General features: G+C 38.5%; 1 protein-coding gene across 2 annotated transcripts; it reads left to right on the top strand.

The window, feature by feature from the left end:
• Nucleotides 1-2,183: 2,183 nt before the first annotated feature.
• Nucleotides 2,184-5,163, top strand: LOC105756978 (keratin-associated protein 19-8-like). 2 transcript variants are annotated; one of them, XM_012559847.1, is made up of 2 exons: nt 2,184-2,274; nt 5,072-5,163. In XM_012559847.1, the coding sequence occupies exons 1-2, from the start codon at nt 2,184-2,186 to the stop codon at nt 5,161-5,163; spliced, it is 183 nt and encodes a 60-aa protein (XP_012415301.1). The 2 variants fall into 2 exon arrangements, with proteins under 2 accessions (XP_012415301.1, XP_023581387.1); XM_023725619.1 differs by lacking the exon at nt 5,072-5,163 and having other exon boundaries at nt 2,184-2,375.
• The last annotated feature ends 7,663 nt before the right edge of the window (nt 5,164-12,826 follow it).

Here is a 12,826-nt window from a genome sequence, read left to right as displayed (position 1 = left end):
GATGCGCTTTATTTCTTTTTCTAGCCTAACTGCTCTGGCTAGGCCCTCCAGCACAATGTTGAATAATAGTGGTGATAAAGGGCATCCTTGTCTGGTTCCTGTTCTCAAGGGGAATGCTTTCAAAGTCTCTCCATTCAGGATGATGTTGTCTATTTGTTTTGTATAAATGCCCTTAATTATACTGAGGAATTTCCCTTCTATTCCTATTTTGTTGAGAGTTTTTCTCATGAATGGGTGTTGGACTTTGTCAGAATGCCTTTTTTACATCGATTGATAAGATTATGTGGTTCTTGTCTTTTGTTTTATTTATGTGATGGATTACTTTGATTGTTTTTCTAATGTTGAACCATCCCTGCATACCTGGTATAAATCCCACTGGGTCATGGTGAATTATTTTCTTGATATGTTGCTGAATTCTATTGGCTAGAATTTTGTTGAGGATTTTTGCGTCAATGTTCTTGAGGGATATCGGTCTGTAATTTTCTATTTTTGTGGTGTCTTTACCTGGTTTTGGTATCAGGGTTATGCTGGCTTCATAGAATGAGTTTGGAGTATCCCATCCTTTTCTATGCTCTGAAGTACATTTAGTAGAAGCGGTGTTATCTCTTCTGTGAAAGTTTGGTAGAATTCTTCAGAGAAGCCACCAGTCCTCAAGACCCTGCTGCAGATCTATAAATGTGCCTACTTGAGGGGCAGGGCTGTGTCGAGGGTCACAAATCTGCCCATTCACAGCTGAAGAAGTTGAAGGTAAACTTCAGATGTTTGCCCTGTTGTACTGTGGCAGTGAGGGCTAACACTGTTGAGATGGGTCCCCACAAGTCTATACAGGGTGTAAGGCACTCAGAGTCTGCGGACCCCTGATTTCTGTGGCCAGCAAAGCACCTGTGCTGACCCTGTGTTCCTGGCCTAGGGGAGCCAGCAGCTTATTTGTTCCTTCTCCAAGGCCAGGAGAATGGGTCAGGGTGCCTTTTGGGATCTACTTCTGGCCCAGTGTACTCCCAGTGCAGAGCGTGGAGCGAGGAGGTAAAAGGGAGAGAGGTTTTTCCCAAATGAGCTTTTTTTTTTTGATCACCCCAAAAGGGTGCACGCACGTACTTATCCCAGCCTCTTGGGAGCTGCTCTTCACTGGTTCGGAGTGTCCAAGCAGAATCTCTGCTGCCAGGTCTCTCTTGATGTGGAAACTGCTTCCTGAGCATGTGCACAGCACAGCTGTATGCCTGCTTCACCGTGGACTGGCATGGCTGTGGCTCTGCAGTTTCACTGCCACGGCTCTAGCCTTCCTCACCTTTTCCAAACAGTTTTCCTCTCCCGTATGACTCAGATGTATTTCTTAACCTTTGTTCAGGGCTGCCAAATGTTCACATAGAATCAAATCATTTGTTTTTCCAGGACTTTGTTGTAAGAGGGATATAGGAAGCATCTAACTACTCCACCATGTTGATCACGGCTCCTCCTCAGTTTTTTAAAAATAAATTTCTCTCTGTTCTTTAACCAAATGGCTGTTTTACAAGCTAATAAGTATAGTAAAAACTAGTTTTCTATTGTGCTAATATGTGTGTGTTTAATCTATTTCTTTGTGTTAAGAATAGGTGACTAGAAAATTTACTTATTTGAAATGTTTCCTTTTCTTTTGAAGGGAGAAATGTCTTTAATTTCCAATTTGAGAAGTAAGTTTGCCTTTAGAAGAATTTGCTAAACCTAAGAGTTTTAAACTTAATCAGTGTATTTGAATCTATATGGAGGTAAGTTATACCAATCCAAACAGTGTTGAGAAAATGAGAAATGAGAAAATATTTCATTAAAAAAGCAAAACACCATGAAATGTGAATGATGCAATATGCTTGGTAAAGAAGAATTCTATTCAGGAATTTTTTTTTTAATTTCATGACTTTTAAGAGATAGCATTTTTCCTCTTTAAGATAAATGAATGCAGTTAAGTTCAATGACATTCTAACTACGTCAGCAAGCTCCAAAAATTTAATGAGTGTGTGTCTCTTCTTGTGTCAGAGGAAAACAAATTAATGAGATTCCTCAATTAAATGAATAAAAATTAATGATACAAAAGAAGGCCAGGTATTTTCTCATACGTTCTGCTGAGAGTATATAAGCATCTGTACACATGCAGACATTCATACCCAGGAGTTTGCCTTGAACAGCAAACCAAACTCACCTCTCCTGACACCATGAGCTACTACAGGAGCTACTACAGAGGCCTGGGCTATGGCTATGGAGGCTTTGGTGGCCTGGGCAGTGGTTATGGCTGTGGCTGTGGGAGCTTCCGCAGACTGGGCCATAGCTTCGGCTATGGAGGCTATGGATTTGGCTGCTTCCGCCCATCTTACTATCGAAGATATGGATTCTCTACCTTCTACTGAACTACGGCTCCATTAACTCAACATCTGGTACCGTGAATGGACTTCCCAAAACATTTTCAGTCAATGGACCAAAATCACCCTGAATCTATTTAACATTTAAAAATACCAGAGAATTTGTCATGAATAAGCTTGTCTGGGAAACCCTGGTGGCTTAGTGGTTAAGAGTTTGGCTGCTAACAAAGGTCAGCAGTTCAAATCCACCAGCCACTCCTTGGAAACTCTATGGGGTAGTTCTACTCTGTCCCATAGGGTTGCTATGGGTCAGAATCCACTCGACGGCAATGTTTTTTTTTTCTAATTTTTTTTTTAAGCTTGTCTGTATCAGGTCTCCTGCCATCCTCTACTTGGGCATTCACAGCTGAGGTGAGGGTTTCTGTTTAATTCCCAATAAATGACTTAATTTGAAATAGAAAATATGGCTTTTGCTTGACTCATTTAACTTAGTTATGTGCGAACCTTTATATGTAATTTTTACCAACTGCCAATTAGAAATACAATACATGGGTAATTATATATGCATGTAAATATATATGTATATGTGTATGTATATATATACACATATACAAACCAAAAGTGAAAACAACTGCCATAGAGTTGATTCCAACTCATGGTGACCCTGTAGAACAGAGTAAAACTGCCACATAGGGTTTCCAAGGCTGTAAATCTTTATAGAAGCAGACTGGTACATCTTTCTCCCATGGAGCTGCTGGTGGTTTCAAACCACTGACCTTTTGGTTAGCAGTCTAGCATTTTAACCGTTGTGCCAGTCAGGTTCTCTGAATTATATATGACTTCCTTTATTCATAATCTTCTGTTGTCATTAAGTTTGTTATTTACGTAAAACAAAGCTGACCTAAAAGTCATTGATAAATTGGATAAGAAAGCATGGACTTTGGTCATTGAACCTATCTCATTTGTCCTCCGGCAGCACCGAGAATTCTTCATCATCATTGTCATCACCATACTGAAGGATTTGCATCCAGTAAGGACAATAAACAATCAGAAATATCACTGGAAGCAAAATACTGTGTAACGTCTGCAGACTGAAGCACGATTTAATTATATATATACAAATTTCAGTAAAACAGCATCCCTTTTGCACTATGCAAAATAAGGAATACAATCAGGAAAAAAACCTATAAATTATTAATTGCTTTCCTACAACTGAATGATGTATTCAGGCTATGATATGAGCCTAGAGATGTCTGCTTTAAGCTGTATAAATGCAATCAAACAGGGGCAAAAATAAAATCATAGAATTAGAGAGCTTCCAAGTACTTTAAAACTACAACTTTGCCCTCAATTTTGTAGGCAGGTGAACTCAGATTTTGTGATTTACCCTGACAGTTAATGGCAAGACGAGGATCAGAACACTGCTGTCCTGAGTCCCAGGTAGTCTTCTAAACTACGGTGACTCTCTCTTTATGTATTTTCTCCTTGAATGTTGTAAAGGAAATCATCTGGTCATGATTGTGTTGTTGTTGTATTAGTTGCTGTTGAGTCTAGATGGAAGAAGTGTGGTGTCGATTTGAGTAAAGAAGTTGGAACCAAAACCATTTTGTGTACTTCACACTTTCACCTGGATACAATAATAAATAGTGAAGGAATGGAACTTGGGTGATATTTGAAGTGAGATTTGAAAAAAGAAGTACAATATGGAGATTAGCAACGAGGACTAGAAAAAGAGACAAAAGATGGTGTATGGAGAAAGTTATCATCTGCATGTGTGGTAGCACTAAGGCTAGAAACTATTCTGGAGAAAAGAACCAGGGTTAAAAAAAGAGACCTCTTGAACATCTAACACGTCTGCTTATGAGGTGGGCTTTTGATCATCGTGATCATCCCTCCACTTCTGATGCTAATTATCCTATGTTGTTAAACCAAAACAAAGACTTCACATGCAGGTTGTTAAGCAAAAAAAAAAAAAAATTCCATCAATTGAGAATGGTCGAAGTTCTAAACTCTGCAAAATGTAGGTGACATTTTGTTGTTGTTGTTGTCTGGTAAACAAAGCAGGTGAACCAAATCTTTTGTGACATAAAGTGATCTCTTATCTTCTGAAGATGGGTACTCCCTTTGCTTCTCATCCTACAAATATGAAGAAATTGATAAAGTTGAAAGTCTTGACTTTGATCATTTTTTGGATTTTTATGGAGATAAGGTTAACAACCGAAGGAATGCCTGTGATAAGAAGACATTTAATTAGAAATAAAACAATATCTAATATGATTGATGCTAAATCTCTGGTAATGGAGAATTCTATTTAGGGTTTGGTATGCCTAGACTTTGAACAAACAGTAATTTCTTCTAATAAGAGTAAAGTGGTAAATGTGAAGTCAACCTAACTAAGCAGCCAAGCTAACTCAGACTTTCTTAATGAGTGTTGTCAGAGCGCAAAACTTAACAAGTTGCTTGGGGTAAGTATAGTTCATGGAGTGACACCAAACAAGGGGCATGTGTTTTATCGCATTCTCCTACCAGGGTGTGTAAGCATCACTGTACAGATTGCAACATTCACACTCAGGATCTTACCTTGAATAGCAAACTAAACTCATTACCCCCGAGACCATGAGCTACTATGTTAACTTACTATAGAGGCCTGGCCTACGGCTATAGAGGCTTTGGTGGCCTGGGATATGGCTGTGGTATTGACCGTGGTAGCTTCTGCAGAAGGAGCTATGGCTGTGGCTACGGAGGCTACAGATCTGGCTCTGGCTATGGAGACTATGGATATGGCCACTGCAGCCCATCTTGCTATGGAGGTTATGGCTTCTCTGGCTTCTACTAAGCGAATTGCTGAAATTGGAAACAAAGGAGAATTTCTAAATGTGTTTAGACCTTGTCCTTGTGCTGTCATTTCAGTAACCTCCATCTCATTTTCTCCAGGATTAATTGATAATTATTTATCAGTGATTAAGCTGCTTCTGTGCATATCTGGTGTTTTGCTACCTTTAGCACCCACCTAATTGTACATACAGTATGTATAACCATTGTAGTTTGACCTCTTATTTTACTCTGTTTTTCTTATCACAGCTACCATCATGTCATCTTTTTTAGCAAAGTCCTAGAGAAAACTTGAATATACTTTTTTCTAATAAGTTGATACTTAACATGTAAACGTTTTAGTTTTTTTCAAACATCTTTTTATTTAAGCTAATATAACAATTTTACTCATGAAACAGTGAGATCTATGACTATGTAGTAGAGTATGAAGAAACTCTTTCTAAATCACCAGGTTATACAAGCTTGAGAATGTATAACATGCCATATTAACAGTAAATGAAAATTACTTGTCCTCATCTACTCACTTAGGAAGTCAGTCGCTCTCATTCTTCCTGGGATAAACAAGGAGGGTATCATCCTCATATTTACACTCAAGTACATTCTGATGAGCAACAACGTTTTAGCTGAATACCTTGCTGGTACCACTGCTCTGGTATTTGAAATACTAGCGCCATAGTTTCCAGCATACAACAACATGCAAGCCACCACAGTATGACAAATTGACGGACAAATCATCCATGGTGGACAAGTTTTACTGGCGCTTCCATCCTAAAACAGTCTAGGAAGAAGGACCTAGTGATCTACTTCCAAAAAAGATTGACCAGCAAAAACCTTATGGATAGCAGTGGAACATTGTCTGATATAGTGCTGGAAGATGAGACCCTCAGGTTGGAAGGCACTTAAAATAGGACTTCAGAAAAGCTGCCTCCTCAAAGTGGAGTAGACCTTAATGACATGAATCGAGTCAAGCTTTGAGGACCTTCATTTGCTGATGTGGCATGACTTAATATAAGAAAAACTGCTGGAAATATCCATTAGTAATTAAAATGTGGAATGTACGAAGTACGAGACTAGGAAAATTGGAAGTCGTCAAAATGAAATGGAACACATGAAGATCGATATCTAGGTTTTAGTGAACTGCAGTGGACTGGTGTTGGCCATTTTGAATCTGGCAATCATATGGTCTATTGTGCTGGAATGACAAATTGAAGAGGAATGTCATTGCACTCATTGTTAAAAAGAAAATTTCAAGATCTATCATGAAGTACAGAACTGTCAGTGATAGGAAAATATCCATGTGTTTACAAGGAAGACCAGTTAATGTAACTATAATTTAAATTTACACACCAACCACTAATGGCAAAGATGAAGAAACTGAAGATTTTTACCAACATCTGCAGTCTGAAATTGATCAAATATGCAATCAAGATGTATTAATAATTACTGGTGATTGGAATTCAAAAGTTGGAAACAAGCAAGAGGAATCAGAAGTTGGAAAATATAGCTTTGGTGATAGAAATGACACCAGAGATCACAAGATAGAATTTTGCAAGATCAATGACTTATTCATTGGAAATATCTTTCTCAACAACATAAATGATGACTAAAAATGTGGACCTTTGCTGGATGGAATACACAGAAATGGAAATGACTACATCTGTTTAAAGAGATGATGGATAAGCTCAATATCATCAGTCAGAACAAGGCCGGGGCCATCTGCAGAACAGACCATCAATTGCTCATGTGCAAGTTCAAGTTGAAGCTGAAGAAAATTAAAACAAGGCTATGGAAGAAATGTATGACCTTGAGCACACTTCACCTGAATTTAGAGGCCATGTCGAGAATAGATTTGATGCTTTGAACACTAATGACCAAAGACCAGGCAAGTTGTAGGATAACATCAAGGACATCATACACGAAGAAAGCAAAAGGTCATTAAAAAGACAGGAAGAAAAGGTAAGGACAAAATGGTTGCCAGAATAGACTGTGAAACTTGCTCTTAAATGTAGAGTTGCTAAAGCGAACAGAAGAAATGATGAAGTAAAAGAGCTAAACAGAAGATTTCAAGGGCATCTGGAGAAGACAGAATAAAGTATTATAATGAAATGTGCAAAGACCTGGAGTTAGGAAACCAAAAGGGAAGAACATGCTCTGCATTTCTCAAGATGAAAGAACTGAAGAAAAAACTCAAGTCTGGAGTTGCAATTTTGAAGGATTCTATGGGCAAAATATTGAACGATGCAGGAAGTATCAAAAGAAGATGGAAAGAATACACAAAGTCACTGAATTAAAAAGAATTGGTTCCACCCTTTCCGGCAATAGCATATGATCAAGAACCAATGGTATAGAAGGAGGAAGTTCAAACTTCACTGAAGGCATGGGCGAAAAACAAGGCTTTGGGAATTGGCGGAATACCAGTTGGGATGTTTCAACAAAAGGATGCAATGTTAGAAGTGCTCATTTGTCTATACTAAGAAATATGAAAGATAGCTACCTGGCCAACTGACTTGAAGAGATCCTTATACATGCTCATTTCAAATAAAGGTGATCCAATGGAACACAGAAATTATCAAACAGTATCATTAATATCACATGTAAGTAAAATTTTGACAAAGACAATTCAAAAACCAGTGCAGCACTTCATCAGCAGGGAACTGCCAGATATTCAGACTGGATTCAGAAGAGGACGTGAAACAAGGGATATCATTGCTGATGTCAGACGGATCTTGGCTGAAAGCAGAGAATACCAGAAAGATGTTTACTTGTGTTTTATTGCCTATGCAAGGTATTCAACTGTGTGGATCATAACAAATTATGGATAACATTGCAAAGAATGGGAATTCTAGAACATTCAATTTTGCTCATGTGGAACCTGTACATAGACCAACAGGTAGTTATTCAAACATAACAAGGGGGTACTGTGTGGCTTAAAATCTGTAAAAGTGTGTCAGGGTTGCATCCTTTCCCCATATGTATTCAATCTGTATGCTGAACAAATAATCGAAGAAGCTGGACTACATGAAGAAGAAAGGGGCATCAGGATTGGAGGAAGACTTATTAACATCCTGTGATATACAGATGACCTAACCTTGCTTGCTGAAAACAAAGAAGATTTGAAGCACTTACTGTAAAGATCAAAGACTACATCTTTCGGTATGGATCACACAGCAACCAAAAATCCTCACAACTGGACCAATAAGCAACATCATGATAAATGGAGAAAATATTGAAGTTGTCAAGAATTTCTTTTTACTTGGACTCACAATCAATACCCATGGAAGCGACAGTCAAGAAACAAAACGACGTATTGCATTGGGCAAATCTGTTACAAAAGACCTCTTTAAAGTGTTGAAAAGCAAACATGTCACCTTGAGGACTAAGGTGTGCCTGACTCAAAGCATAGTATTTTCAATTGCCTCATATGCATGCAAAAGCTGGACAATGAATAAGTAAGGCAGAAGAAGAATTGATGCCTCTGAATTATGGTGTTGGTGAAGAACATTGAATGTACCGTGGACTGCCAGAAAAAGAACAAATCTGTCTTGGAAAAAGTACAGCCAGGATGTGCCTTAGAAGCAAGGATGGTGAGACTTCTCAGATACTTTGGACATGTTCTCAGGAGGGACCAGTCCCTGGAGAAGGACATCATGCTTGGTAAAATAGAGGGCCAGTGAAAAAGAGGAAGACCCTCAATGAGATGGATTAACACAGTGGCTTCAACAATGGGCTCAAACATAGCAATGATCGTGAGGATGGTACAGGACTGGGCAGAATTTTGTGAGGTTGAACATAGGGTCTATGAGTCAGAACTGACTTTAGGACCCTTAACAACGACAGCAATATATACCCAAGGTTGTCAGTCTCTTTAAAGCTAAAATCATGTTATACATGATTTCATTGTTCCTCACAATGGTTCCTTATGCTTAATAAAACTCGAACGACCAGTGAGTGTGAATGAATGAATGAATGAGTGAATCAGTCAGTCAAGAAAGCCCAAATCGCAGTGATTAAATCACCCAAAATAATGATAATGGGAAGGAAAATATTATTATTGCCATTATTTTGCATTATTTTGCTAATCTAAGCCCTCATTTAGAGTTGGTTTTACATAAACAACAACTTCAGTATAAATAAGCTGGAGGAATCCATTATATTCAGAAACAAAATTACAGTAAACAGTACAAGTCTGTGTAGAATCAGGTATTTTTGAAGAAATTCAAGTTGTATTTTTCATGTATACTATTTTGGAACTGATTTTTTCTTAAAATACCACCACTCTAGTTTTAATCTAATAAATCGGGAGGTCACTTTCCATGCTACTGGACCTTCCTGGCATCCCCTAAGAAGAGAGAATGTGCTATTTTTTTTTACCTTACCATGTCTGAATAATTGCCTATAGCTATAAATCTAGTCAGATTACCTCTCGTTCAAGAATATATTAGGGAGGGAAAGCTGTTGATGTTAACAGATGCAGGAACAATCTCTATAAAACCTATCAACTTGTAACAGATACTTTACTGTTTCTCACTATCAACTGTGCAGAAATAACTTCAAAATTTGCCTTTGAATTCTTAACTATTTTATAAATGTCAGCTAATTCCAAGGCGTCTCCTGCCATATGAATTGTTGTTTTTGTTGAATGCCTTGGAGTCGATTTTGACTCATAGCAACCCCATGTGACAGAGTAGAACTGCCCCTTAGAGATTTGTTGGCTGTAATCAGTATGGGAGCAGATCGCCAGGTCTTTCTCCCAGAGACCCGTTAGATGGGTTCAAACCACTAACCTTCCTGTTAGCAGCCAAGAGCTTAAGCTTGCACCTGCAGGGCTCCTTTGCCATATAGATTAGCCATCAATATTTCAAATGTCACATGTGCCAATTTGCACTCATTAATGTGTCCACTCATTGCTATTAATATAAACCATTATTTCAGAAGCCATGACTCAAAAGCAGGTATTGACATGTTTTGCTCAGTCTCTTAAGTTTTGCAACCAATCAGACTAATCCATACTACCTTTAAAATGTTACATGTATCTATATTTCTTTACATTTTTATTCCACTGCCTTATGCAGTCACCTATGACTTCTTGCTAGGCAGCACTGCAATAATCTCCCTATGTGTAGTTTCTTTCCACTTCAGTCCAGTACCCACATTGGATGATAACCAGGGTTACATCTTAAAACAACTCAGAGCACTTCATTCCTCCCCTTACACACGTTCTGTGGTTTGCCAATGCTAATGATACCAGTTGCCATCTAGTGACTCGGAGTCGTGGCGACCCCATGTGTAGCAGAGTAGACCTGTCTTCCATAGGCTTTTCAATGGGTGATTTTTTGGAAGTAGATTGTCTGGTCTTCCTTTTGAGACTCCTCTGGGTTTTCTTTTGAGGTACCTCTGGGTAGACTTGAACCTCCAAGCTTTTGGTTAGCAACTGAGTGTTAACCATTTGCACCACCCAGGGAATCCCATAATAACAATGCTGTTGTTGTGTGCTGTCAAGTTGGTTCTGACTCATATTATTGTTGTTGCTAGGTGCCATTGAGTCGGTTCAGACTCACAGCGACCCTATGAAGAACAGAACGAAACACTGCCCAGTCCTGCGCCATCCTCAGGATCTGTGTTATGCTTGAGCTCCTTGTTGCAGCCACAGCGTCAATTCATCTCATTGAAGGTCTTCCTCTTTTTGTGCTGACTCATAGCAACTCTACGTGACAGAGTAGAACTGACCCCTAGGGTTTTCTTAGGCTGTAATCTTTATGGGAACAAATCACCAGGTCTTTTCTCCTTTGGAGCCATTGGGTGAGTTCGAACCTCCAACCTTTTGGTTAGCAGTCTAGGGCTTAACCTTTGCGCCAGCAGGGTTTCTTATTGATAACGTACTATCTTTTGAGATAGATGATGCATCCTTTACTTCAGAAGTAAAGTAAAAAAAAGTAAACTGTGGACCAGATTGGGTCTACAGTCATCATTCACTCATTCAAAGTATTTATTTATGGAGCCCCTCTGTGTGCTAATGACTATTTTGTGATTTGTTCAACTGACAAAATGCATTCTCCTTGTGTTTTTTTTTTTAAATTTCAACAGGTTTTCAACATTTTAAAATGGAAGGATCAAAAGATGTCTTGCTCCTTCTGCATGACAATGTGTTCAATCTCTCGAGCCATTCGTTTAAGCCCTCAGATATGGCCTCGGGTTTGCTGCAGCCCACCACTCTCCTTTATGCTGAGCACTGATGTGATTAGGGTTTCCCGAGGGGCTCGCACTGTTTTCCATCCTAAAGTAGAAATTTAAAAACAATGAAATATTTCTTGAGCCCAAGTCTCTATCAGAAGTAAAAAAAATAAATAAATACTGAGAGGGCTATGTTTTTTTAAAAAAAATATATGAAAGTGCATATTTCTTTATGAAAGAAGAGTATTTCTACATATTAAATACACAAACCGGGCATGTCTGTGTAAAACAGACAAAACCCAAATACAACCTAAGACTTCTTTTTGAAATGTGACACACACAGCTCTCATGTGTCGCTCTTTTCTTACTCATTTATGTAAACTGCCCGGCTCTTGTTGCTATTTAATGATTATGTGGTCTGTACTTTGCATAAAATATCTTAGTTTATTCTCACAACTCTTTGTAGTAGTCACCAGAAAGCAGAAAAAACAAGTGAATTGTCCAAGGCCAAGTGGCTAATAATTTTTTGAGGCAGGATTCAAATGTGTATCTGTTTGAACCCAAAGCCCATACTTTTCAGCTCAGTGTTTTCACATGATAATCTATGATTTGGCTCCAGGCTGCTTGTCCAGATTCATATCTTATTGCACTCCAAATTGTTCATCATTTTTCCCGTAACCTGTGCTTTTATATACCTTTGCTCTTGTTCATGACTTTACTCTCTGTTTTATGTGTTGAAATGCTAGTTTATATCAAAATCTTATTCTTCCTTCCAACCCCTCCAATACAGTCCTCTGCTCTGTGAGACTGCTACTTATCTGTGAGAACCATTTTTCCTTCTTTTATCCTGGACACTTGTGTATGCTGATTCCCTACCATTTAAATATAAACTTCATTAAGTCAGGAAGTCTGCCTTGTGCCAAGTTTTCTTTTTCTTTTTTTTTTTAATATTTTATTGTACTTCAGGTGAAGGCTTACAGAACAGATAGCTTCTCATGTAACAGTAACACACATGCCGTTTTATGACATTGGTTAACAACCCCACAACATTTTAACCCTCTAAATTCTCAACTTTTTTTTTTTTTTGTGAAAATACACATAGCCGAAGATACGCCATTTCAAAAAAATTTTTTTTTACATACACATTTAAGTGACATTGACTACGCTCTTCTAATTGTGCTGTTATTCTCACTTAAGATGAAGGCTTACAGGACAAAATAGTCTCCCATTTAACAGTTACTACAAATGTTGCCCTATGACAATGGTTAACAATCTCACAACACATCAACAATATCCTTACTCTACTTTGTGTTCCCTATCATCAGCTTCCTACTCCCCTTCTGCCTTCTGGGCCTTGTCACTGGACTCCTGTACCTCGTTACTCTCATGGTTTTACTGGGCTGTCCACTCGCAGGCTGATCAGTGAACCTCGAAGGTAACTTTACCACTGAGCTAAAAGGGTGTCTGGGGGCCATACTCTTCGGGGTTTCTCTAGT

The sequence above is a fragment of the Trichechus manatus genome, unplaced genomic scaffold (genome assembly GCF_000243295.1).
Source record: "Trichechus manatus latirostris isolate Lorelei unplaced genomic scaffold, TriManLat1.0 scaffold00334, whole genome shotgun sequence".
NCBI classification, from domain to species: domain Eukaryota; kingdom Metazoa; phylum Chordata; class Mammalia; order Sirenia; family Trichechidae; genus Trichechus; species Trichechus manatus.
This window is presented reverse-complemented; position numbering and strand designations above follow the sequence as displayed.

What these genes read in the sequence shown, in the direction of transcription:
- LOC105756978 (XM_023725619.1), top strand. Translation starts at nt 2,184, where the DNA reads ATGAGCTACTACAGGAGCTACTACAGAGGCCTGGGCTATGGCTATGGA.